Below are 27601 nucleotides of genomic sequence, written 5' to 3' on the forward strand. Positions count from 1 at the left end.
TTAATTTAAGAATATTTAAGCAAATATATAAAGCTACATAGTTGCATAAGCAGATGGCAAATTCTGTATTTCTCGTTTGCCCTGTCAATAACTTAGACGGCCTATCTGCATAACCGACATTTACATACGCTCACTATTTATGCGTTTCCCGAGTAATAATCAAGTGATTTCACCCACATGCTACTCAAAAGCCCGCTGTTCTGTGCAATTGAATAACATCATTATGCAGAAGTGTCCGATCCCATGACATCTGCAACTTGCACAAGCTCACAAATACTTTATTGATTTCTGTCGGACTCTGACGACATTTTGCGCAATTTCGAGCTCGGATCCAAATCCGAATAGTGGGTAACTGGGTAAACATCTTCACCTGCTGCGCCGCCTGCGGCCGTCGTTCAATATTGTGGCTAATATTTAATGAAAAGCCCAATAGCCCAAAAGCCAAATAAAACCGAATATTGAAAATGAAAAATAAACGACATAAAAATAGCGAGTGGCGCCGGCGCATTTGTTTATGACCGCCACATTTCGATGATAAATCGACGATGCCGCGGTTAATTACGCACGTGGTACGGAGTACGGGTACGGGTAAGATCAGGTCCCAGATCGGAGTTCGAGATCGGAGTAAATACCCCGAATCAGCAACTAAATTTGTCTTACGCTTAACGCTTAGTTTAACGCAGTGATAACCGGTTGGTCTTAACGTTTTCCACTTGTATTTGTACTTGTCAATGGCAACATGAAGACTTTGATTTCAAGATTCATTTGCCACCGCATATTTCGCTTTGGCGTGTGCCTAATTAACTGCAAATGAAAGACCTGGATTATTTGGCCAATGCATTACCTCGACTTCGGATTTGGTTTTAACATTTTTTCATTTTTTTTTCGTCGTTTTGTTTATTTTTATTTACTTTTTATTCGAATTATTTGGGTATGTCTTTTATGCGTTTACTAGATGTTTATTAAAGTATTTGGTGTCTCAATCGACAGTAAAAAGTGTAAACCCATTACTTTTTAAAACAGTTTTTTGAATTTGAGTTTTAGAGGCTTAATGCTCTGGATTTATTGTGTGATAAATATTTTGTTATACACTCGATTAGATTTTTATTCAAAATCCAGTTTGGCATTTAAGGCATTTAAATATGAGTATTTTTAAAGTCGCTTACAAAACTTTAGCAAAATCAAATCAGTAGTCAAATTGATCAAGGTGTATAGTTCACAAAGGTTTCATCATGGCTTTTTGCGGAATCAAATTACTTTTTAATTTGATTTACAAATTTATTTTTTAAATTATAAAGCCGAAGACTCAATACGTCTAATAAATCATCTTTTAAATCATTCCTAAACTCTAGGAATGACTTTTGCGTGTACCTTAACCAACTCAACTGGCGGTCGTAAAGCATAGGGAAGCATATTTTACTTGGCACCCCGGTCTCCCGTGACAATCGCCGCACCACCGGTGGTCACCTGGCAAATGCCAATTGATAAATAACTGTCATTAGAGCTCAACTACGGCTCATTTTCCCATGGCTCGGCTTAGTTGGCCCGTAGTCCAGATCAATTCATTTCATTTCGGCTGGCTGCAGCAGCGGCGAAAACTTAAGCTATAAATAAAAATTAATGCTTTTGAATAAATTGTGGCGGTCGAAGCGAAGCGATACCCCTACTTAGCATATCGGGTCGGTATCTTTTAGTTTAGTTCAGCTGAGTTCCATTCAGTTGTGCCTCGGGGTGGGCATTTAGCAAAGTGTCAGTTGCGAACAAGGTTAGGCTTTGGGTATTAGAGGCGTCCCACGTCGCCATCGGGTGGTTTCACCTGGCTTTGGGTGGGTGGCTATGACTATGCCACTATCCGCTCACGGGTTTTAATTAATTTGGTGCAACATTTTGCACTGGGCCGAGCCCAAAAGCCCGACTCGGTCAATGGGCGCATATATCAAGACAATCGCCTGATTGGCAGCCGCATATATTAACCACTAAGGAGCAAGGAGTGGATGGTGGGGAGTGGATAGCGGATAGTGGGGCTGGGACCCACCTGTCAGCGGTGCTTGTGATTAACTGTCAATTGTAACTGGTTATGATGGATTTATTGCTGTCAATTTGACAAATCAATGCAGCAGTTGCCCGTCGAAGGCGTTCATTCGGGCGATCAGAGCTCAATTCGCGTCGAGTTAATTGGAAAATCAGTCAAGACTGGGGACTTTGAGGGGGACTTTTGGAGGGGTCTACAGATTAGACCAGGTGATGATGCACTGGCAACCAGTTGGACACTTATCCTCCATGTTAACACACCATTACATTATTTTGATTATGGCATTAGTCTGATGAAGACTGTAGTTTGCTTTAATTAATTTATTTCTTTTACTTATTTAGATTGTTGTTAGACAGACCTTGGCAATAAATACTATTCCTGAAAAATTTGTGTCTATTAACCTTATCTTAAATATTACTAATCATTGGGGGGGCATGGAATCGCAATAGTTAAAACAATATATGTTTAAATTATAACATACTTTATATTTAATTTATACAAAAATATATATAGTGAACTAACTCAAATAAACAACACCTTTTCCATGTAGTAAAATCAAAATGCATGGCAATATTATGTGAACACAAAATCTCGCAGATTGTAAGCTAAAAAGTTGAGTAATTTCATCATAGATTTGTAAAAGGATTTATGCATCTGTTAAAATCGACACAGATTAATAAACGCTCTAACGACCTTACTTTGCAAGTCAATCCGATCACCTAAATCGCGTAGCTAAATCGACGTATTCCTCAATCAATCAGGCACTCACTGTCCGCAAAGAAATTCGTATTCCTGTATTCAGTTTTGAGTTGGCAATTTTTCCAGGCTAAAAATGGATGAAATAGAGAAACTCGAGAGGGGACCAGTTGACCAGTTTCGTTTTTACTACCGTCTGTCACCTGATGGCAGGCAAATATTAATTTACCGATATATCTTTTGCCAGTGATTTTGTTTTGCTGCACAGTTGGCTAATGAAATCGTAAGTGCTTTTATCTCGTAAATAGTTGGCTGGCCGGGTTCGGTTTGGGTTTTGGTTTGGGTTTGGGTTTTTGGAGTCAATGGTTTTCCATTCCTGTTTCTCTACCGGTTCGATTTGCAAGCTGCAGCATTTAATGAGCCACCGGAATGGCCTGGATGTTTCAATGAGCAACGAAGCAGAGCAGAAGGATCATTAGGAACCAAATGCCCAGCTAATGGGTCAAGTTTCAAGTTTCACTTTCAGAGAATCAAAGCGAATCAATCTGACAACTGGTCTGTGAAATATTTTAACGCCATTTATCAAAATGCCAAGGAAAATGGCAGCCCAATTCTGAGTGCCTGACTGACTGACTGAATGACTGACTGAATGCCTGACTGAATGACTGACTGACTGCAGCTTGAATTTGCTCGAAGGCTTTTGGTCTCTGAGGTTGCTGAGCGTTCCAAAGACCCAGTACAGCCACTTTGTGTTTGTGTCAGTCAGTCACCGTCTGTTGGGTCACTCAAGCACAGCACCCAATGAATTATACGCACTTCAAAGTTTCAACACATGCAACACCACGTCAGCAACATGCAGCAGCAGCAGCAGCAACAACTGCAGCAGCAACAACTGCAGCAGCAACATGCAGCAGGGTCGCCCACACACAGCTGGCAAAATAAATTATCATCGAAGCTCACATGCCCTTAGGTGGTGGCCATCCCAATGACAGCCGACTGATAAAGTCATGGTCGTCTTTCGGACAGTTACAAATAGTTTCAGAAGTAGGTAACGCCAGGGTTTTTTTTTGGTTTCAGCTGGAGATATGAAATATCGATGCACTTTGCATATCCGGAAAGGATTGGAAGTCGTAGGATGTGGCATTCAGAAGCACAAATTACCTAATTCTGTAAAAATAATAGAAACAATTTTACGGGATAAAATAAAATAGAATATGATTCATTTAGATAGAATAGTTTAAATTAGTATGCAATAAGGTAATAAATAGGATGTAGTGTATAGAACAGCTTCTTACTATAGGAAACAATGTAATAGTATAACGGAGAATTAAACATTAAAGACAAATTATATATGAGATTATTGCTGAAATAACAGATTAGAATGGACATATGCTCTTTAAAACTAAACACAATTTAAAAGATAAATACTTTTTACAAATTGAAAATAAATTAACAACAATTTGATTATATTTTGATGAGATTTTTGTACTCTGATTACACAAATACACAACTAAATAAATGAGTTCCACCCGATTATCATCCATATTTCAAATTCACCTCAAAAGAGTGACACTTTCGCTGGTTTAATTATCTTGTAGTTACTTTTTTGGGCGGACTGCTGTCAATATTTCATGCAGCACCTAGTGTGTGTCTTTCGGGCTCAGTTGTTTGCACTTTCGGTCGACTTGGCCTCCCGTCTGATGGCCCTGAATAATTGATGTTGCATGCCCCGCCAAGACAGCTGTCGCATTGGTTCCGGAACTGGGTCACCTAATCCTCCGGGGCGCAGTGGCAAATGCTGCGATTGTCGTCGCGTTTAGTGGCTCATTTCGATTCATTTTGCAGGGCGGAAGGGGAAGGTTTGTCGGCAAATTACAGTAATTAACAGGCTCATATTTAAGGTGTTTATCGGATGGCAAGTGGCCCCCAATTACCGATGCCCGTATGCACAATGAGATGGTGATGGCGATGGCGATGGCCTCGCCCCCTGATGACGGGCTTTTGGCACCGCAATTTGGTTTGGGGCCACAGTTAAATTGATTTCAGTCTGTCGAGCGGCATTTTAATTAAACGAGCGCCGTTCATTATCATCCGCAATGGTAATGGAAACCGCATCGGCACTCACATCCATTCCGGATAAAAGAGAGTGCTGATTGAACCATTAACTCTAGCCACTAACTGGCTAGTAGTGACACCTCTTGGCATTCAAATTGCGGCCTGAAGAAGATATTAACTTCATAATTGATAACTGAAAGTAGTTATTCTCTGTAGCAGCAGGTACCTAGTCCAAGCCCAACCCATCTCAGCCCTCTGGTTATGTCAGCCAACAGCCTGGCCAGTAGCAATTTAAGCCGCTCCCGTTTTCCATCCGGTGATGTCCGTTCCGACATGATTATTTGCCCTCGGGGCCAGCAGCTCCATATTGTGGGACCAACCTGGAATCTGCACTTGCAAATCAGCTGCATTTTGAGACATTAAAGGGCACTTAGCATAATGATTTACAACTTTGATTCACGCAATTAAATTGGAATTTCTGGGCAACGGTGGAGCAAGTACTTGCAATTATTTGAAGTTTGAAGTTTGAGAACGGTTTAAAACCATTATTCATTGGATATGGTTTATTTTACAAAAGGCTATTTTATGAAAGGAAACTAGAAATGGTTGTCTTTTCATTTAAGTTTGAACAGTTAATTCAAATGTTTATTTTTTTACCAAAAAATTCTTGAATTACCAATAACAGTATTAAATAGTGTTCGCATTAGTTTGAACAATTAACTCAAATGTTTATTTGTTTACTTAAAAATTGTTTGAAAAACCAATAACAGTATTAAATAGTGATTTTATGGTATGACAGGTAAAGATTGTAAAATACTTTTAGTCGGCCTCATGTCTTTAGCTCCACATTAATTGACTGATATGAAGTGCAGTATATATATTGTGCAACTACTTTACATACATTAACATTTAAAGCCTCTACAAAGTATTAGACAACTTGTAAGTTTAAAACATTGTTTTATAATGAAAATATGCATTTGCTTTAAATATTTTGAAAGATGTCGCTATTTAAAGCTTACGTTTTTAACTTGAAGTTATTAACCAGACTTGATACCCGAATTCTGCACTCCACTGTGCCGCTTCTGCCGGTTCAATGGAGCTGAAAACGCATTCACATCATCAATGGCCGCAACGACGAGCAGAACGACGACAACAATCATGCCCGGAGGCAGTCACACGGACAATGTTATTGACACCCCAGCGACAAGGTTTCGATTTCAGGCCCTCCAACGTCCGACGTCCGTCGAAAGACCGACGTCCAGTGCCCCCAACCCTACTGTCCCTATCTACTCGACGTTCACACCCAGCACTATGGACGAACGCATCCTTTGTCGACATGTCCTGCGCTTGATTGGCACTTTTGCTGAGTGCGTCTGATTGCCGATCCGATCCAAGCCGAGCTGTGCGTAGAGAGTCGGAGGCAATCAAGTGGAATGTCCAATGCCGATATGTGGGTGCACCCTAAACCAGGTGTCATAACTCTCCATATATATGGCAGTGGTGGGCTAAAGACAAAACGGGCACAAAATATGTTATCTAAAGTGGCATTTCATTAGCCAAGCCCTCGTCGAACTCCATAAATCAGCCGTAGATCAAGTGGCCATCACATTATCCGATTCAATACGATCTGGACAACCTGCGGGTCTGCCAACTTCTCACTTTTTTTGGGCGATCTAACCGATCCGATTCGATCCGATTCGATCCGTTTCGATTCGATTCGATTCGATCCGGTCTGGCTGCTCGGCGGAAATTGATCAATTACAGAGAGCACTTCGCCTTGCGTTCGCCGTTTTGTGGACCAGTTTTTCCCGTCCGGCAACGGATAATTTGCATAAATGCGAAGCAAAGTTCAGACGCAAGCTCAAGTGCCCCAAAATGTGACTCCATCTAAGTTTGGCCACCGAGCTCGAGCTCTGGCTCGGATTCCATATATCCGAGGCCTTAATCTCGTCGACGACGTCGTCGGCGTCGTTGGCCGGCATGAAAAATGGTCGAAACGCCTTTAGTGTCAATTTTATGTTATCGTTTGATTTATAATAACGCTGATAGACGTCGATATTTTAATTGATTGCGCTCGGCCGGAGTTTCCAACTTATTTTTGGGAATCTGTAGTGGTTTCTGCATTGATTGCATCAGTCATAACAATCACTTTCTATGGCATTATTGGAAAAGACAATAGAAAGCGAAGCAGGCTATAAATTGTGACACTATCTATTTGCAAGTGTGTCTTTAAAAGTAAAATTTATAGACATTTTAAAGCAAGATATAAATTAGTTAACAAACAGAATTAAGTTCCTCTCATAACTTGATACACAACAAATACATCAATAACGAAATCTTTTTGTATTTTAAATAGGTCTTTTTATTTATTTAAAAATCTTATCAAATTAAATTTTAAAAATGCAACATTAAAAATATTAAAAATAAAATATTTATCAATCATGGAGTTTTATACTCAATCATTTTATATAACTGTTAGGTTGGAATAAATTTACTTTTCTTAGTTTATACATTAAATAACCAATTCATTTTAAAATTGTCACAAATATACCTTTTCAAAGACTCTCAACCATTATTCAACCCTTCACCGCTCCTTTTGATTCTGGAATACCTCCTGCCCGGCGATCTCACCTTGGCGATCTTCAAATCAAAATACCAGCACCTAGAGCCCAGTGCTACCTTTTTCCCCATCGAGTGATTCATGGACATGGAAAAGTAATGCGAAATAAAAACTCAACACAAGAAGGAGCAAAAGATTCGAGATTCCGAAGCGACAAAAGCAAGGGGAGTAGAACAGATCGCCGTCTCAATTTCGAGTAGATGAAGCTCCATTAAGGTAGCACATAAATAAGTCGGGTAGTCATCCAAGTGTCGTCCTCTGTGGCCGTTGCCATTTAATTTCCGACTAATAATGACAACCATATAAAGTTATTGGTGGCAGGGGCCGGGAGCAGACATTGTTTGTCGCGTGATAACTTCATTTCCATGGCCCGCCTCGCAAATACGCGGAATACTCGCCCAGCGGGGGTTAGCCATGGATATATTCCGTGAATGCCCATGCCCATGCCCATCCTCCGCGATGAGGACTTTAATGCGTATCCTTTTGAGAGAGTGGCGGCCTACACCAGAGACCGACTCTGTCAGCATATATCAGCCTAAGCCTGATTAACTATCGACCGTGGCCGCGTATGTGTGCCAAAACACTTGGTATATGCCAGAGTATTCTATCCCGAAATGGAATTCCTTAGAAACCTGTAGCTCGGGGACTCCAACTCGAGAATCGAGTGTCGGGAACTCGGGAACTGGGGACTCTCTTTTCTGGCCGAGATGCCCCGAATGCGATAGCGAAAATTTATGACTTCATTAAGGTAACAAGCCAATATGTTTTCAACTTCGAACTGGGCTGGTATGGTTGGATGGCTGGGTTATTGGAAACGTTTAAGGAGTTTTATGTGCTCGTCGTTCCCGTTCCCGTTGCCGTTGCCGTGGTTGTTGTTGTTTATGTTTTTGTTGTAGTCGTTGACCCATTTCAAATGGATTACCCAACATGCATAAATAGTTTAAACGCCTCACTTTGTGCCTGGCTCTGTGGCGAAAAGATTTATAGACTTGTCGTTCAGCTACCTCTGCCTATGCCCCTGCCCTCCCTTCCCTCCCCCCTGCCCGACTCCACCTCCTTTATCCTGTGGGAGACAAAAATGTATTAACCGAGTCGAAAGCAAATGAGCTGGAATGGTCATACGGGCTTGAACCCTTTTTATGATTGGCTCTGCCGTTAAATGAACTTATAGCCGCATTTTGAACTGTTTACTAGACGGCTGAAAGCGACAAGGGGAGAAACATGTTAACTTGTTGCTTCCAAATCGAATTACAAGTTGTCTAGTCAATTCTGAAAAAGTACAATTTGACTGCCGTGGGTAAGCTCCCGTGAAATGGAAAACTTTAAGGGAAAGTTATGCAAACACCATGCCGCCGAAGTTATTAATTTATTTAAATACAAACATTTGATTTCATAGCTTAGATTTCTATCTTACATTAGAAAGGACATAAAATAGATTCAAATTTTTAAATTACATTTTTTTTTTGTGAGTAAAGAATATTGCATTAAATTAAAATCGAACTTCGTATAGTCGTAGAAAACTTTATTTCTTATTAATGTTTTTTCAAAATTTATTTTTTATAGTCAAACTTTAATATCAGCCTTTGGTTGCAATCAAAAATAGCAGTTAAAATGCTAGCTGCAATGTAGAACAATTATTTTTTAACAACCTGTTCAAAATTTTTGAACTCGTTTGCGAAGTCACAATTTACCCGTCATTTCCATACGTACTAAAAAATTATCCCGTTTTGGTAGAACCGAAAACCAAAACCGAAAAATTTTAAATAAATTCTTGCACTCAATTAAAATATAGCGCATTTTTTTGGGACCGTAAATCATGCTGAGCCTGCGGCACAACAGGAGTCTCGAACTTATTTGCCGTTTGCGCTGGTGTTGGCTCGCTAAAACCACTTAAAACTGTCAACTTAGCATTGATTAACGAGCTTATGGCATGTTTATTTTGCGATCTTTGTTGCGGACGGTCGGCAGAATGGACTGTAGATATATATTTTTGGGGCTGGCCGTTTTCTTCGTGTTCGCTCGCAATCTGGCCAAGTGCGCGCGGCTGACAAGTACTTTTACGATTCGGGCCTTAGCGTCTAGGCCACATGAGAGACGAAAGACCGCTGACAAAGTCCATTAAAGCCGCGTAAGCCTTCGGTGCACGTTATGTTTTTTAATAGTCCGCGCATTTAGCGACTTAATGATTTTTCGCTGTAAAATTTTAATGCTCGTTTTCTCCGCAAAATGGCTATCTTGCAAATTGGTAAAGAGAAATATTCGCTTCACTGCTGATGGTTTGAATTGGATGAGCTGCGCGCCAATTGCAGCGCCCTCTGGCGGATTTTCTCAGGAACTACAATAAACACTTCACAGTCTGGCAACGTTGCCGATTGGTTTTCTAAGACATTCCTGCCACGGTCACACTACCACGAGACAAACAAAAACAAACCAAAATTTAGTTAATTTAATTAAATAATTTAAATATGGCTGTGCTACCACCAGATCCTGTATTCAGCCTGCGATCCCCCGACATGGGCGCCGTACATTCACTTTGCTTTCAGGAGAACGATCGTTTGTTGGCGGGAACCCTCAAAGGCAGTGTTTTCCTTTGGGACTTGCAGGTGAGAACCTCAAATTAACAGAATGTATTTGCGGTTTTTAAGGCACAACATACCTGGCATTAATAGTTAAATAAATATTCCCTGAAATAGTTTTCATTATAAAGGTTATCTTTTTTTTGTTAATATATTGATTGTCGCTAAATAATAGTACAAATAGTACAAATAGTATAACTATAGAGTCCAATCTTGATCCAACTTTCTTGTAATATTTATAGCCCTATCACAGTGCCAGGTGCCAAGTTTAAGTTAATTATATTTAGTTAGACTTTCGATCTTATCTAACTTGGCAGATCGCTAGAAAGTTTCTAAAAAATATGTGGCATGATTTTAAAAACATTAATCCATAAATAAAAACCACAACAAACCAAACTAAGATAAGATTATCTTCTAATTCTTATACTTTTGTTGCTCTTTTTATTTTTAAATAACTATAGATATCAATTATAAAAAGTATTCAAAGGTTGTCGGTCTTGTATGGTCACCATTTTCTATATTCACGAAATAACCACTCGTTCTTTATCCCGCTGCAGACCAATCGTTCCGCCCTGCACTTTGAGGTGGGATCCGAGCCCATCAGCAGCCTGCACCACACCCCCGACCGCCTGGTGACGCAGGAGAAGGGCGGCACCATCACCATGTTCTCCATCGGCGGCAGTAGCTACGTGAAGGAGCGCAGCATTCCGGGCAACCACTTCGGCTACTGCCGGTCTGCCCTGCACACGGGCACCAGCAACACCAACGAGCAGCTGCTCTTCTATCCCTGCGATGAGTCCTCCATCGGGGTGCTGCACGTGACGGATGCGGCTGCGCCCACCCAAATGCTGGTGCCCGACGATCCGCAGTTACCCAAACTGGGCAGTGTCACCTGCTTCAAGCCCTTCGAAAGCGCCTCGCAGCTGTTCCTGCTCGCTGGCTATGAGTCGGGTTACTTCCTCACCTGGGACATCAGTTCGGGCGTGATTGTGGATGTGGTGGAGGTTGCCCCGGATGCCACGACTGTGGACTATGATCCAGTCACAAATCGCGGCATAATTGGTAGTCCCTGTAAGTCTGAGTTGCAATATAAGAGGTTTTCTCTGTTACTTAATTTTGTATCCTTTTCCTACAGCTGAAAAACTGATTAGTTTTAGCTACCAGCGACCATCGATGCAATTGCAGCGCGGCTCAGAGCTGAGCATCAAAAACCCAGGTGTAAACTGCGTACGCATTCGCTCCGATCAGAAGGTGTTCGCCAGCGCTGGCTGGGATGGGCGCATCCGGATCTTCTCGTGGAAGAGCCTCCGACCGCTGGCCGTGCTCACGCAGCACAAGCAGGGTGGCGTGATGGACCTGGCCTACTCCAGCCAGCCGGTTTCCATGTGGCGGGCACCCATTATGGCTGCGGCGGGCATGGACGGCCAGATATCGCTGTGGGACCTCTACAATTAAGCTTAAGTGTTACAGCGTCTGTTCCAGATTCCCCTGACTGCAACGGTTCAGAAATCCTCTTGTAATAGCTTTACTTTTAGAAGTATTTTTTGTAAGAACTTTTGGTTCGGAAATTGTTACTGATTTTGGTTATATTTGGAGCCAACTGAAGGTTTTGGCCACATATCGTAGGTGCCTGCAGCTAGTTTCTGGTAATGCTAAGTACAATTTATTTACTTTTGGCACTCTTTGAAGAAAATGGTATTTTTTAATGAAATGTATCTTATTAAAGTTTATGATTATTGCCAACCAGATGAAAGCTATGCCGTCTAATAAGTTATATTTTAGTTTATTAAGATTCAATTCTGTTTACCGCATGCACTTTGTGCCTTTCTCTCTCTCTCTCTCTTGTTCTCTCTCTCTCAGTTTCTGTGGCCTCTATTTCCGATTCCGCTTACACATGCACACTGACACACTCACACATACATAGATAAATACATTCTACTACTTTTTAAGGGTAAATCCTAAGGTCTAAGTCCTACTTTTTAGCTTTAGCATGGCCACTGTGGCTGTTGTTGCTGCTGCTCATATTGCACTCTGCATCGGCATCCGCCTCCTTGGAGTGGCTCCCATTGTTTCCATTGCTCTGGTGGCCATCGGTGGTCACTTCCTCACGCTCCTTGACGGCCATCTTCTGGAAATCGCAGTCGATGATCCTCTTGCGCTTGCGCAGCGGTCGACTGCACTCGGCCGCCGCCTCTTTGGTTTGGATGAGCGTCCGCTTCGTCTGCAGCCGCGTGATCTTCAGCTTGGGCAGCTTCTGGCTGTCCGCCTCCGGTTCGGACTGCGTCGCATCCCGCACGATGCAGTGCGTCTCCTGTGGCGAGGACGACGAAGCGGACTCCTGCGAGTTGGATGGCGAAGCTGGGGTGGTGGTGTCCCTTTCTAGTTGTGTCTTTGGTATGGATTCCTTTACGTCCTCCGCTTGCTCCTGCTCATTGTCTAGCTCCTTGGGCTGGGGCTCCACTTCGGGCTTTTCCTCCTCCGGCTCACTCCTGGCCTTGCTACAGTCCAGCGGCTGTGGCTGCTCCTGCTGCTCTCCTGGATTTACGCCCCTGGTCGGGGCAGCGCGCTCCTCGTCGAAACGCTTGCGCTGCTCGGGCGTCAGGTGGGCCTTGTAGAAATCCATCACCGGCAGCGGAACGGGTATGGGTATGGGCAGGGGTATGATGATCGGGTAGGGCACCATCACGGTCACCGGCGGAACAGCACCTAGCAGGGCGCCCAGCTCGGGCATTTGCGGCGGAAGTGGTGGGCCGAAGGGAGGACCAAATCCCCGGGGCATCATGCCATGCGGCGGCGGAGGATGCATAAAGTGGTGATGCGGTGGCGGTGGTGGGCGGCCCACAAAGGGATGGCCCATGGGCACGCCGTTCGAGGGCGTAGGCAAAGTAGCTGGCCGGAATGGCCGTGGCTCCTCTTGGCAATCCTTGGGGTGGTCCTTGAGGAGCAGGACCTTGCTGCTGCTGCTGCTGCTGCTGCGACTGCTGCTGCTGTGGAGACTCCTGCATATTTGGCATGGGCGAGAGAGGAGGCAGTGGCACACTGGAGCCGGCAAAGTCAGCCGTAAGAGTTGGACCTGGCTGATGTTGCTGTTGCTGCTGCTGCTGCTGCTGTTTCTGCAGAAGACTGGCCACTGTTTCCGAGCCCGAGGAGGTGGAGAGACCTCTCCGCTTCCGGCGTCCCAACTTCGAACCCAATTGCCGCTGGACATGCGGCGGCGGAGGAGGCGGAGCTCCTGCCGCACTGGGACTCTTCTGGGCCAGCAACTTCGAGACGGGGGCCACTGAGATCAGGGGTTTGCTGGGATGCTGATGACTAGGCGGCGGCGACTGGGGGGCAGATGGTATAGGACCAGGACCAGGACCAGGACCCGGCGACACCGAAAGCGTGGAGGCGGGCGAAGCGGAGCGACTGCGGCAGTTGCGCAGCCACAGATCCGGCGTAATCAGCCCCGCCTCGCTGCCCGCGTCCAGGGCCTGATCCCGCAGGTGCGGATGCATGTCCAGGTGGGCCTGCGTTTCGTGGCAGAAGATCTGCATCTTGTACTGGTTGAGGCACTTCTCCGAGCAGAACTGCAGCTGGGAGGCGCCGTCCTGGAAGTCCACGTAGCTCACCGCATGGCGGACGTGCTTGCACCAGTCGCAGGTCTTGGCCTTCTTGAAGGACGCCCTCCTGCTCTGGGCGAAGCAGGACTCGGAGCAGTAGCGCGGTCCGTCGCAGCTGGTCAGGTAGTCCGGCGCATTCTCCGCGATCGGTCGATGGCACCAGCAGCAGTTGCTGAAGTCTGTGGAGGACATGATAATGATGTGATTATGATAAGTAACAAAAATAAAATGCATACATGTACAAAAATATAAAACTATATATATATATATATATATATATATATATATATATATATATATAAATATAAATCTTTAGAAAATCCTTACTATTTACAAAAATTCTTTTAATTACAACAAGGATGTTTTTATTATTTTTTGACTAGCTTATGGAATTTCAAGTAAATATAAAATTATACTTATATATAATATAAATTATATATAAAATATAAATCCTTACTAGTTACAAAAATCGTTTTAAATATTAAATACTTGCTTATTGAATTTCAAGCCTAGCCCAAACTGTATTGCCTTTATTTTGTAAAGGAAATCCTAAACCCATCGTTAAACTGTTCAATTATAAAGAATTGATTCAAAGATGCCATATTTATATTTGTTTCAAAAGAAAAGTCATAACTATGGGCTTAGGAAACTTAACTCTTTTTATAATAAATTTCAATTAAAGAAAATAAATATTTTATTAATAATATAAATACCATATACCTTATGCACACTTTATTTTATAATGAAAAGCCCAAAAACATTGTTATCCCGTAACAATTAAAAAAGATACCAAAACATGCCAAATATTAATTTATCTAAAAATATAAGTCTTGATTTTAAAACCATAAAAGCACTATCAAAATGGAAATTGATTCCTAACGAACTTCAAAATTGATTTCCACAGGCTGCCGTACAAACTGAGCTCTGGATATCCTATTTCTAACATGGCCCGACTCCAGCTGCCCCACTTTGCTGGCCAAAATTGTGTAAACCATATTTGGGTCTTAATGAATCTGATATTCGATAATGCAGGCAGCAGACATCGGCAAACTCCGGCCGGAGTTGCTGAAAAGTTAGACCCAAATCCACGGACGGATTGCAATTGAAGGGAATTGCAGCGGTGAGGTAAAGCAGAAAAGTCGAACCTATCGAGTTTGCTTCAAAAAACAAAAAGCACTGGAAACAAGTAGATGAGTTTTTCGAGGCAAGGGAGTAGTCAGGGATTTTATCAGGGGATTAAAGTCACATTTGCTAGACTACTTTGGACAGAAAGCTACAGTCTTGTTTAGATAAGGAGCAAATCAAGTCTTTCGATAGCAGTTTTTACATTGTTTCAAACTCAATTTTGAATGCCACCACCTGTATATTCCTGCCTACGCCCTTGATTTGGTGTTCTTGAGTCGGTTACTGATTTTCGATTTTCGATTTTGACTTTTGCTGTCCATTTTCGGTTGCAATCAGCTCGAATTACCCATTGATAACCCGCAAACTGTGCACTGCAACTTTCATAGTTAACTGGTTTACTCTGGTTGCTATATATTTTTTAGTTAAATGTTTTTGAATTTGTTTTCATTGTATTTAAGCTATTAATATTATTTAATTTTTTTTTTTAAATAATACTTATTACTTAATTTTAGTAGTACCCTTACATCCTTAAATAATAGTTTGGTACTGATAAATATAACTTTGGATGTTTCTAATTTTTTTATTTTCTATAGCTTTTAAGACTATATGGGAGCCTATACTTTTTCATCGCAGTGTACTTCTAAATACAACCTGGCCTTTAAATCGTAATTCTGAGCCCTCTGTAATATACCCACCTATTTTCTCCTCCGTGTGCGGTACTCCAGCTGGTTTTCCGATGGAGTGCGGACTCTTGGAGTCCTCCTCCCGTGAGCTGCGAGTGTCGTGGTCCGAGGGCGTGGTGGTGGTGCTGCTGCAGTTCATCAGACCGCCCTTGCGGCCACTCCCACCTCCAGTACCGCTCCCTCCGCCTCCCAGTCCACCTGATCCATTATTCTTGTTGCTGCTGCCATTGTTGTTATTGTTGTGGTAGGCTGCTGCCAAGGAACTGCGACTGCTGCGCAACAGACTGCCCCGCTTCCTCTCCAGAATCGGATGCTGGTCCAACTGATGCAGTGGGTGGCTCTGGTGGTGCTGCTGTTGGTTGGCCACCGCGGCAGCAGCGGCACTTTGCAGCAGGCGCGATGTCTTGGCGGTCAGATCCAGACGATCCACGTCCACACCCTCGAATCCGTACCATCCGAGCAGCTCGTTCATGGTGTTGTGTGCGAATTCCTGGAAGGTGGAAAAAGAAAAAAAAACCCATAGATGAGTGGTTGCAGACATGGAATCGCTGTCACAGTTCCCCCAGTTCCCCCCGATATTATACGAAGATCGAATCGGTGGTTATACACTTAAAACACTACATTTTTGATTATATTTGAATGCCCTCCGAGAAACATTTTTTTTTTATTGGCGACTCTAAAGAGTTAAAACTTTATAATTTGATAGGAAAAATAAATAAGATAAAAATAAAAATTAATAAACACATCTTTGCAGTAGTAATCTGTAAGTCTGTGATGCTTTTAATCAAATTGTTAACATGAGGTGCTTAAAATATTCTTCGGGACGTGATCCTTTTTTTTCATTTTGTTATTTTAAAAATCATTTTATGTCATTTTAGATTTAGATTTAAGATTAAAAAAAAATTCAATTTTCAAACATTTCTTTAAGTATATTGCATTCAACGGGCAGCTGAAACTTGGCTAAATGCGCAGCCCGGCAGACAGGTGTAAAGTTGTGGCCAACTACTGGTTTTAAAACAAAGAAAAGGATTACTTAAAGGGCAGGGCGTCCGAAAACATTGTACCCCAAGTGAACGTGGCTTTCACTAATTATCGATTGCCTTTGAACGTTGACCTCTGATCACAATGTCCAATTATGCGAGTCCTTAATCTAACCATATCAAAGCAATGTTGCAGTGAAATCGATAACTCTGGAGCAAAACCCCACGCATCGAACACCTCACACACACCGGAGTCTCCACAAAGATATCACTATCACTGCACACACAGGTAACGGAGTACTTCATTACGTCAAGAGGGCCGGACTAGTTGGCTTTTTCTGGTAGCCAAAGTGGGTGGCATTTGCATATTTTCCTTGGCCAGGCACGACACTCCCGCCCTTTGCTTTGGTTATCCCTGCATCGACATTGATACCCAATACCTGCGACCAAACTCTTTCGCTTTGCGTGTGTCTCCTGCCTTTTTGCCTTAAATTTAAGCCAAAAATTCAGCCTCAGGCTGAAGTCCAAGATGCAAAAAACATTTGCGGCTTTAAAAGTTGCTTATTTCTGGCTCTTGCATTCCCATTCCCATTCCCATTCCCAATTCCAGTTCCATTCCAATCCCAAGGGAGATATACATATGTACATATGTGTATCTGCACACAAAAATTTCACACAAGGCTGTGGGAGCTGCTCAAACTAGGGGATCGGGTTACATGGAAATTCTCAAATTCAACGTGGTTTTTGCTGCTCAAAGTCTTCAGCCTGAGGCGGGGATTAAAGGGGCAACAAAATGACTGGTATAGAGTGATACAAAGGTACATAAAAATCTTAAAGAAAAATGTCAACCTTTTTAAATACTATAAACCATGACCTTGATTTTTTTTTAGGCGTACTTTTTTCGTTTAAAGCTAAGACAAAGGTTTGATTGCCAAGAAAACCACCCTTTTTTTAAAATATAAAAAGTAACTTGCTGATTTTACATATCTCAAGATATATTCACAAAAAAATCAAAAATGAATTTTGCAAATCTTACGATTTTATAATAAAATAATAAAAACGTTGAATACTGTTGTAAAAAGTGTAAAAGAAATATAAAAATGAATTGGGAGTTTAACTTGACTTTCAGATTAAAAAGGCATCTGAATTTAATATGTGAAATATGTAAATACTTATGTGCACATACTTTTTTTCTGTGCAGCCCTTTGGTTTTAAATTTTGTCAAGTAGCTGCTTCAGCGGAATGCCAAATTGCTCATACGCCATGTGGCCACAATCGGTGTCCAATGCCGAGATTCAGGGGAAATTGGTCCGCGCGCCAGAGCCAAAGCCAGAGCCAAAACCAAAGCCAAAGGCAAAGCCACAATTGGCCAATGCTGGCCAGATGAATCATCGCCTCCATTGCATCTATCACAAGCTCCAGCTCCAGACAAACTGGATATCCCCGGCGTTATCCGATACTCTTCAAATTAAGCGTTGCTGCCAACTTGCTGACAAATGCAAGTCGTCTAATAAGTCTCCGTCTCTTTCAGACCCCCTCTTCCCCTCTCTTTCGCAGCGCATTAGCTCTCTCTTTCGCACTGGAGACACATTTCTCTTTCGCACTCTGTAAGTAGCGCTCACACGCTCGCTTGGTTATTTTTCTTCAGTCGGATATCGGTGACAATCGCATTCAGGTTTTCACTGTCTGTCTCGCTGCGAGTGAGCGAAAAGCGAAAAGAGTATTAACAATTCGCACGATAAAATCTGTGGGTCCGGCTGCTTGGGTACGGTATCAATTACACGCCTCAGGTGCGACCTCGTCCAGGTGGGGTAAAAATGGGTATTACGGAGATGGAGGCTATATGGTAAGGGGAAGGGTGGCTGCGGAGGGGGAGGGGGGGGCGATGGCGACGCACGCTTGGCTCAAGTTCAGCATCTTGCAGTAACCGGAGGAACGCAGATACAGATACAACTCCCTCCGTCTCTCTCATTATCCCATGCGCCGTCTCTTTCGGCAGCTCGGTTTTTAGTATCATTTGTCTGTTAATTTATGTTCGGTTTTTAATTTCTGATTTGTGCGTTCGTTCAGTTTTTCAGCTTTCTGCTGCCTGACAGTGGCTCAACGGGTTCAAGAGGGACGCCAAAGGGGGGCAATGCACAGGGAAAATAAGTTAAAGCTTCTGGTTCCACATAGCCACTATTACCATCAAAACAGACCTCACTTAGTCATAATACTCAAAAAAATATTTATAGTATATAAATATTTTTATAAAATGTAAGTTGCATTTTAAATATAATTTAAGCTAAAAATCGTTTTCAGGGTCAGCAAAATTTGCTTTGCATTTTAATAAAAGATGTTGGGAGACATTTTGAAAAAGCTGATTTTGCGACACTGTTTTTTTTCCAGTGCCATCTCCGCCAGCGACACTCAAACTCGCGCCCATGCCTGAAACTCTACACCAAAATGCGAATAAAAATCAATTAATTAAAAACTGAAATTGTATGCCGTCTGTTGTTGCTGATGGAGTTGGGATCTGATTCTCCCTCCCCGCACGGTGGTATGTATTAAGGTGTGTGTGTGTATTAAGAAATATACAAGCACACACGTCTACCTTTACATTTCCAATTCGAATTTCCTTTTTTCTCCATCCCGCCGAGCAATCAGATCTCTTTGGATTCTTGGCTGGCTTTCCATTTCGCTGTTTTTCGTAATTATTGCCCAAGAATCCGGTGGATACATTTGCAATACTCGTTCTGTTTCTGACTGCTCAAGTTTGTTGTGCTGTGTTTTCTTTTCGTTTTGCAAAATCTCAACTTACAAAAACATATCATATTTTCGTTTTTATTATGAATCGTAATGAACCGACTTGACGGGTGAGAAGCGGGATCTGGGAACTCCAAGCCGACAGCCAAGTTCGTTCTTTGTCTGGCATTGGTTGCACTGGAGAAAATAATAGTTGCTTTCTAAACAAATATAAAATCTGAATCGGATTTATGTTTAAGGCTTACTGGCATTATTCCTTTGATGTCATAGTTAATGATAGTGCTTTGGCTACCTCTCGAAATAATTTTATTTAAGATCTGATTCTTATTGTTAAAATAGTTTATCTTTATATAAATAAAAAGAACAACAAGTTTTATAACTAGAAACTTGGGATAGTTATAAGATTATAAACCCTAACTTCGTCTGCTCAAACTAATTTTGAGTTGAAAAGATAATTAGAATGTCTAGTGTAGAAATTTTTTTTTAACAAGTTGTAGGGTAAGGTACGGTACAAAATACAGGTAACTGATCAAAAGTATTCCCAAACTATCGATCGAAATTGACTTCGTTTTCCTGACCTACTTCCGAACCCATCCGAAGATATCCAAGGGAGCTTATCCCGCTGCAGTGGAGCCGCCTGTTATGCGAGTGGCTCGCATTAATACACGTTTTGGGTTACCGGCGAGGAAACCCAATAGAATAATGTAAAGTACACGACGACGGCAATGAGACACCGAGGCGCGAAAGGGGGGTACTGTGGGGTACTAGGGGATGGAGGAGCGGGACCGGCAACCCAATACGCTTATAATAACTCACCCTGAACCCAGTAAACTGAACTGAGACTAAGGCGAACTAAAACCGAGCTGCAGCATAGCTGGTGTCCGGACCGAACCCAATCCCAGGCCCCCCGAACACCACCCCGAAAAAGTACGCTCATATATATGGTATATGGTCATATGGTTGGGTTGTGGAAACAACACCCAATGGCAACAAATTCTAGAATTACGCTAGTTTTCTCAGACAGACGTACGTATAGTACATATGGGTATGTACGTATGGGCGTTTTGCGAGTCGAGCACAAAGTCAGTCGGTTTTTAGTTTGCTGTAATCGAATATCGATAGCTCAGGATTGAATGACGCGCGTCCTTCTTTTGAATTCTTACATGACATACTTGGCCTTTGCCGTTTGTTGCTTTTGCTCGGCGAATTTTCAGTTGCCCCTCGACTACGTTATGTATTTTATTTCATTTTAATGTACACCAGATATGGGTGGCTCACGGCTCAGACAGAGATGCATATGAACTCGAAGCACTCAAGAGGGGTGAGTGGGTGGGAAAAACTAAGGGTTACCTTTCACAGTCACTATCAATATAATGTGCGGTAGGTCAGATAGACCATTTTGTTACTGGTTAGACTTACAAATACTTTATACAATTTCTGTCCTCCCAAAATAAATTGTGGACTAATATTCACAAAAACTTAAACACTTCAGCAGACTTTTTGGTTTTTTAAAAGCACCCTTTCTTTTTTTATAAAATTTTAATGCATTTTTAAAGTATTAATGTTTTTGGTAATTCTGTAGTAAAAATATCTACATTTTTTATAAGAATTAAAATATTTTTGTTTATGTAAAATGTAACTTATTGTAAGCCATTTATTGTTCCAAAAAATTCAGAATTCAAAGTTGAATTATTTTACAGAACTTGACAACTATAGGAAAATATTTTTCTGAATGTCTTCAAACTAGTTTTATCTGCAATATCTGTTTTTAGAATTTAAGATTTATTTTAATTTCATTAAATAATTTATATATTTTTCCCCTGAGACTGGAAATAATACCCAATGTTTTCCTTGAACTGACTTCATAAACGATTTAAACTGATTTATTAAGCCCCCGTGGAAATTAGGAAACTGGATATCCGTCCGTGTGAGCATCGATCCTTTCACCTGCTGCATTTCAAGTCAAGGGGCTTTGGGCCACCCACCCATCCTCCCATCCACCCACTCAACCATCCAGTCATCCACATTGCCTCCTGGCCACTCGGGTTCGCTTTCGTAATGCTGGGCCATCAGCAGTGGCTCGAATTAATTTAACGCTATTTTAATTTGAGCTGCTGTTTGGGGAAGCGGAGCGGAGCGGGGGGTGAGTGGGTGATTGGGAGAGTGTTGCATGTTGGCAGGTGCCTCACATTACCTGTGCACTACCTAAGGGCCCCCCTCTGTCCCACCTTTGAGCTCTGGTTCCTGGTGTTTTGTGTAGAATTTATCATATTCTATTTTGTTTGTAACCCAATCTGCGGCGTTGTTATTAAAGTTCTGCTGCTGCGGCGACATTTGAGCCCAGTTGCCACCAAGCCCCCTCTATTCCCCACTCCCCTCTCCCCCTGCTCTGTATTTGGTATTCCTGAGTGGCTGCCTGGCAGGCTAACGCTGTCATTGTGTCATCGTCATCTGGCCCCTCGCAGTCTCCCCGATCTGTATACTGTATGTGTATGTAGTCCAGGTTGTGCGAGTGTAACCCAATCCCCAATCCCCACTGCCCGGAACCATGGGTTTTGTGCATAGAATGCTCCGTTCGGAGTCTGCCATCACTTAACTCGGGGGCGCTGTTTAGGCAATGAATATTATGTGACTACATCAGTGGCTGCTGGATTCCAAGATGTGCAACAAACTTGGCAGCTTGTGCATTCAATCGGACATTATGGAATAATTGTAGCTCTTAACTTATCATTTTAGGAGACGCTAGAAGTGAGGAGGTTATTAAATCAAATTTAAAACTCCTTTTTAAGGGGATGAAATCTGGTTAGATCTTCGTAAGTTAATTACTATTTGGGACTTAGTTTTTCAATAATATTTCCATTTTCATGTTAATTATATTAATTATTATATTAACACATCTAAAGAATATATATCAAAAATATAAATATTTCTTGGCAATTTAAGGAAATTTATATTTGATAAAATTTAAGTTTAATTAACTTTTGTTTAAATTTTGAAGTTTGGCACTTATAAGATCAACTTACGAAAGTATAGCTTATGTAATTTTAGCAATAATATATCTTCTTACTATTTATTGATTACAATGCATTTTTAAACGTTCTTAATGCATTTTTAAACGTTCTTAATTAATCAATGCCATATTCGGAAATACTCAATTCATTATAAATCAATCGACAAGTTGGACTAGTATGGATGGTATATAAATAAATTAAGTGTTATTGTTTTCCCCCAAAATATTTATTAGCTTCAATATATAATATGTTAAGCAGCTACCAACACAATACTTTGTTTACCATATTTTCCTTACTTTCCGCCCGCAAAGAGTTATTGATTTCGGCTATGGATGGGCCACCTACCGCACTTCATCACTCTACCCACTTCCCAGGATAATGCCTAGTGTGTGCCTCGGAGACATCCTTCCTTGTGGATATATATGGCCCAGCCTCAGCTTCGGCTTGACATCGGTCGCACAGCGGAAACCTTGAAGGATATCGCCTTACCCAAGTCCTATCAAATTGCACCCATGGAGCGCGTTCGAATTCCCTCCCCTTATTCCTCCTTATACCTTATACTTTATTCCCTATCCCTCACCCTCACGACTTATTGTTGTTGTTTAATTACGCTGTGTGCTTTTGGTGTGCCTTCGGGCCATTAAATATAAAAATTTGTCCTGCTTGCTGTCTTTGCAGCAAATGCAGCTTGTAATTATGGCAAGGGGAGCCACAGGAGAGGCTAAAATACTGAAAACGAAACCAAAACTGGGTGAGGTAAGCGAAAAATGAAGGTATGAATTACAATATTTTTAATTGATATTTTTAGACAGCAAAGTGTTGCATACACAAAGGAGGTTGGGCGACAATTGAGAGCCTGAAGGAAAGGAAATTTCAGGCAAAGCACGACAAGGCGAAAAAAATAAAGGAGGCTGTGATACGCATAAGAAATTAAATATTGTGAAAGACAATCACATTTATAAAATTAATTACACAACGATTGAACCACAATTTTCGAAATTTAAAACGTTTTTAAAGTTTCTAAGAGTATTAACAGCTTAAAGTAGATTTATGGGGCTAGAAATATTCCTAAATCATAATAATTGGTAATGTTTCCTTTTAATAAGAGACTTTAATAAATCAATTGATTAAGCTAAATTAATTGGGTCGCTTTAAGTTTATTTTTTTTTAAATTAATAATTACTTAGTGAAAACATCTTTAGAAGTAAGCAATTACAAATATATTATTGTGTCAGGGACCAACTCAATATTTACATTCGCCATTCGATTACAAATTTCCCATGACAGACATAAATGAGTACACAGATATCCATATAAATCCCACGTTTACCTAGAAAACCAGTCGACAAGCTCAGTCCCCAGCGGATACTCAGTTCCCAAGCCCCCGACCAGCTCATTCATTATAATAATTTTGGTTTTGCTGCTGCCGCTTTGTTTTTGTTTTTGTTTTTATTTTGTATTTTTATTTCCCCTCCTTATGCCCGATGGCCGACAATAAGTATCATTGCGCCCAACTGCAAGTCAAGGGGTATAATTTCAATTCGCCGATCGGATTACACGTGCTGCAAAAATGTTGCTCTGGGACTCTCCGTCCCAGTCTGTGGCATTAAATTAATTTTGCTCATTTGGCGGATAAAGCAAATAGGGGGGCGGCTGAGAGAGGGAGGACGGAATCGGACCCGCTCACTCGTTAAAATGATTATAAAAATTTATCAATATAAAATTACCGCCAACTCCCGCTCGACTTACGTCCCGTAATCGCGTTATAGCGTAATAGCATAATCGCAATCGCAATAGGAATCTCCTCAGCTGCAACCACCGGCAGAGGCAACTCCTCTTACAAATTCCGGACCCGTTCTGAAACAAAGTTGCATGGAATTTTATGCAGCACTTTTATTCTGAGGGGGTGTAAGTATTGCTATTGCATAAACATTTCCAAATACCCCCACAAAAGCAAACTGAAAGCCGAAACGCTTTTCGGTTCCCTGGCCCAGGCATTTCGAGTCCGATTCTTGGATTTCAGTGCTTAGTTGGAAATACTCGGTTGCTTTTAAACGGAGTCTAATTATTTGCAACATGCAGTTCAAATCTTTCAGGGCTCGTTAAACAAGTAACCTGGTAACGCAATAATCACGGCCTTTAAGGATGAAATAATTGGGATATGGGATCTGCTGCAAAGCTATTTGGTTGCTTAAAAATTTCCAGAAATAAATAATATTTCAAAATTTGAAATAATAGTTTTGTTAAATGGTTGGCTGACGAAAGAGTAGATACATATTTGGTCCCTCGAATTTTGCTTTTATTAAGTACTTTGTAAAAGGAAATGTTATTCCTGTTTCTTAATCCACTTCTTTACTTCACTTTCTTTACTTCATGATAAAGCTTAGTTTTCATTTCATATTTAGTTTTATTTATAATTTCTACAATGTGTTTTTTATAATTTATTTACAATTTATGTTTATTCAAAACTTCCACCCCAAGAACCAGTCTTTCACAGTTTTAGAGCAAAACAAATATTCAAGATCAACTAAAACATATTAAAAAGGGACTCTAGAAATTTAATTTTGATTAATTTTTTAAAATGAGTAGTTTTCTACCCACTGGATATAGGATCCTCTTCAAAGCTAGATTCAACGTAAAATATGGATGTGCAAATGGCGAGTGGGTGTTATTCACCTTTCCCTCATCTAAACACAAAAACAATTAATAATATTTCAGCTTATATGCAATTCACAGCGATACAAGTAAAATGTTTTGCCAAGAGAGCGAAAATCTTTTTTATTTTTAAATCCAACGTAGACCTTGCCTTCCATACATTGTCGGCATCCTTGTTATTGAATACTCGATGAAATAATTTGCAGACAGGGGTAATTAATTGTCAGGCAAGAAAGTATCTCAAAGTGTGCATTCACAAGACGAGACTCACCTTTATCTCATCGCTGGGCAGTTCTTTTTTGATCTGCACGGGAATCGAACTTGAGGATCCCACGTTGGCATCTCGGGAAGTGGACGAAGGCGACGTCTTGGCGGACATTTCAGCTGGTTAGTTTGTGGGCTTTTGGTTGAAACTGGAACACAAGAGAGGTCAGGGGTCAGAGCGGAGCCAGCAGATACTTTTTTTTTTGGGTGGTTTAGGTTTGAGGGGATGTATTTTTAGGGCGCCGAGTCATTGATCTCGCCACTGTAAACAAATGAACTTTGGCTACATCAATCACTTATGCCGTTTGGTCCCAAAACAATTAATAACAGCGATTCACAGTCTTTTTTATTTTTTGTTAATACTCTCAGTTCTTCGGGGGCCCTCTTTGCAGGCCGATTCGCATCCATTGGATACGCATGCGGCGGACTGCGATATATTTATACACCTCGCTGTATAAGTGAGTATCTGTGAGCGAGCGTGTTCGCTTGGCGCGCACTTTGGTGTCTTGTAATTTAATACCCCGTACGAAGCGAAACGTTACCACCTATCGCATGACACAAGACTACAAATTCGAATTCAAATACGAAGCACAAAAACACAAAAACCCAACAACACTGGCGATATATGCATGTTGTTTTTGTTGTCGTTTCGGGGGAAATCAGACAGAAAAAGACTAATACGGTGGCCACACAGAAAAACAAATAATTATTATTATTTAGCATCATTTCAATATATACAAAATCTCAACATTTTACTAAGAAACTTAAAACAAAAAAACCTTTGGAAATTTCACTAAGCAGCATTGGATTTTTATTAGTTGTTCAGCACTATTGATTGACTTTTTTAAAAACTTTTTTTTCTGTGCATCCTGAAGGGAAGTAATAGGAATCTGAAGGGAATATTTTTGTGTATCCAAAGTTGAGCAATGTGTATTTCCGGAAATGTACTAAATGTTCATATACACTCAAGTTTTAGCTATGGGATTGAAAGCAATCCTTCATTAAGTCCCTCCAAGATCGTTTAAGTAACGCCATTGTTCGTTCATCTTTAATGCGTTCGTTCCTCGTTCTACGCGATATATCTACCCGATCTTCATTATTTCTGATTGCCCATTAAAAACATTTCACTTTGGGGTGTTTTTTTGCCTTGGATTTCTTTTCGTTTTCGTTTTTTTTTTTTTTTAATTTTTATTTTCTCGATGGCTTTGTTTTGTTTTTGAGAACTTTTCGAAAACGAAATGCAAGTCAAATGGAAGCGTATACGAGATATTTTTTAAACATTATCATTTCTCGAAATTTGTTGTGTGTTGCTTCACTTGGGGCACAAATTTTCCAATGCAGCGTGTGGGAAAAACAAATATATATTCCAAAAATAGCCAGATATTTTCAACATTATATTTTTGGCGTGTGTGTTATTCAGCTCTCACTCACAATATATTGGCCTTTCTGCTTTCGCACGCTCTTTTCAGTTTTCTTGGGATGGATTTTCCGAATCGAACGTCAAGGAAACTCATGCACCGTGCTCATTTTCATTCTTCATTTCGTTTTCACTTTCACACATGCACGGCCCGAGAATTCGTTTCGAATCAACCGATTAAACCGAATAAAAACCGATTCGGAATTACAAACTTCTTGTGACTCGAAGCGGTTTGGCGCAAAACGACGTCCACACGCGTCCGCGTTTCATGAACATTTGAGGCAGCAGTCCGCTGGCATGTGGATTTTACTTGCTTTTCTGCTGCTTTGCTGCTGCTTTGCTGCTGCTTCTCTGCTCAGGCGCTGCTTCGTTGCTTTGTTGTTGCCTTCGGTTCTTCGTCATCGTTGTGGCGCAGCTGTGGGTCTGATTTGATGACGTAGGGCCCACCCCCTTTGCACCCAAAGCTTCAGACACATGGGGAGAAATATACCCGGATTGACAAGAAGATTTGATGATTTTTTTTTTCTTAAGTACTTGCCACAATTTTTGATAATATTATTCGATTATATTAAAATTAGAAATTTTTTCGAAATTGCACTGCACATTATAACTGAGGTAACAACATTTTGAACTAATAACAAAATGTTGTATAAGAATTTGATTTTAATTCACAATTAAATATAAGCCCAAAACATTATTAAATATAAAACAATTTTAAACGATCACTGCTAAATTGCTAGGCATAAAATAATTTTTTGCTTGATTTTTAAAGATATTTATTTTAAAATGGGCAGGTACAACAGAACCAAATATATTTTCTTTAAAGATTAAAATCAAGATACACTTTTCTGCCACATTTCCCCTTTTAGAAATATTCTTTCTCCGGAAATGGATTCAAACTAAACCATCTTTTCTCACAGTGCAGTGACTCAAGAGAACGGCGCAGACGCTGGCATCTCTGGCGGATGAAAACGAAAACGAAATTGCACTCGGCTGCAGCGAGCGATTCTTTTGCATAATTTCCTATATGTAGGAGCATTTGGGCAGTTAAAAATAAATCGCACCGCTTCACCTGCCTTCGTTTTGTTCTGCCAGCGATATTTATGTTATGTCCAATTTTTGTTTTAATTTGCAAAAAAT

General features: G+C 41.1%; 2 protein-coding genes across 2 annotated transcripts; one reads left to right on the forward strand and one right to left on the reverse strand.

Moving 5' to 3' along the window:
• The first annotated feature begins 9782 nt into the window (after positions 1–9782).
• LOC128253988 (guanine nucleotide-binding protein subunit beta-like protein 1) lies at positions 9783–11749 on the forward strand. The gene is made up of 3 exons (XM_052982743.1): positions 9783–10006; positions 10537–11050; positions 11115–11749. Exons 1-3 carry the CDS (start codon positions 9869–9871, stop codon positions 11432–11434), a joined length of 972 nt encoding a protein of 323 aa, XP_052838703.1. The 5' UTR covers positions 9783–9868; the 3' UTR covers positions 11435–11749.
• On the reverse strand, positions 11706–26801 carry LOC128253987 (sine oculis-binding protein homolog). Its single transcript, XM_052982742.1, is given in 5 exon segments — positions 11706–12857; positions 12859–13760; positions 15402–15879; positions 25052–25193; positions 26476–26801. Coding segments are annotated over 5 exon segments (2511 nt in total). The 5' UTR covers positions 26559–26801; the 3' UTR covers positions 11706–11951.
• Between the last annotated feature and the right edge of the window lie 800 nt (positions 26802–27601).

Source organism: Drosophila gunungcola (genome assembly GCF_025200985.1).
Source record: "Drosophila gunungcola strain Sukarami chromosome 2R unlocalized genomic scaffold, Dgunungcola_SK_2 000004F, whole genome shotgun sequence".
Taxonomy (NCBI): Eukaryota; Metazoa; Arthropoda; class Insecta; order Diptera; family Drosophilidae; genus Drosophila; species Drosophila gunungcola.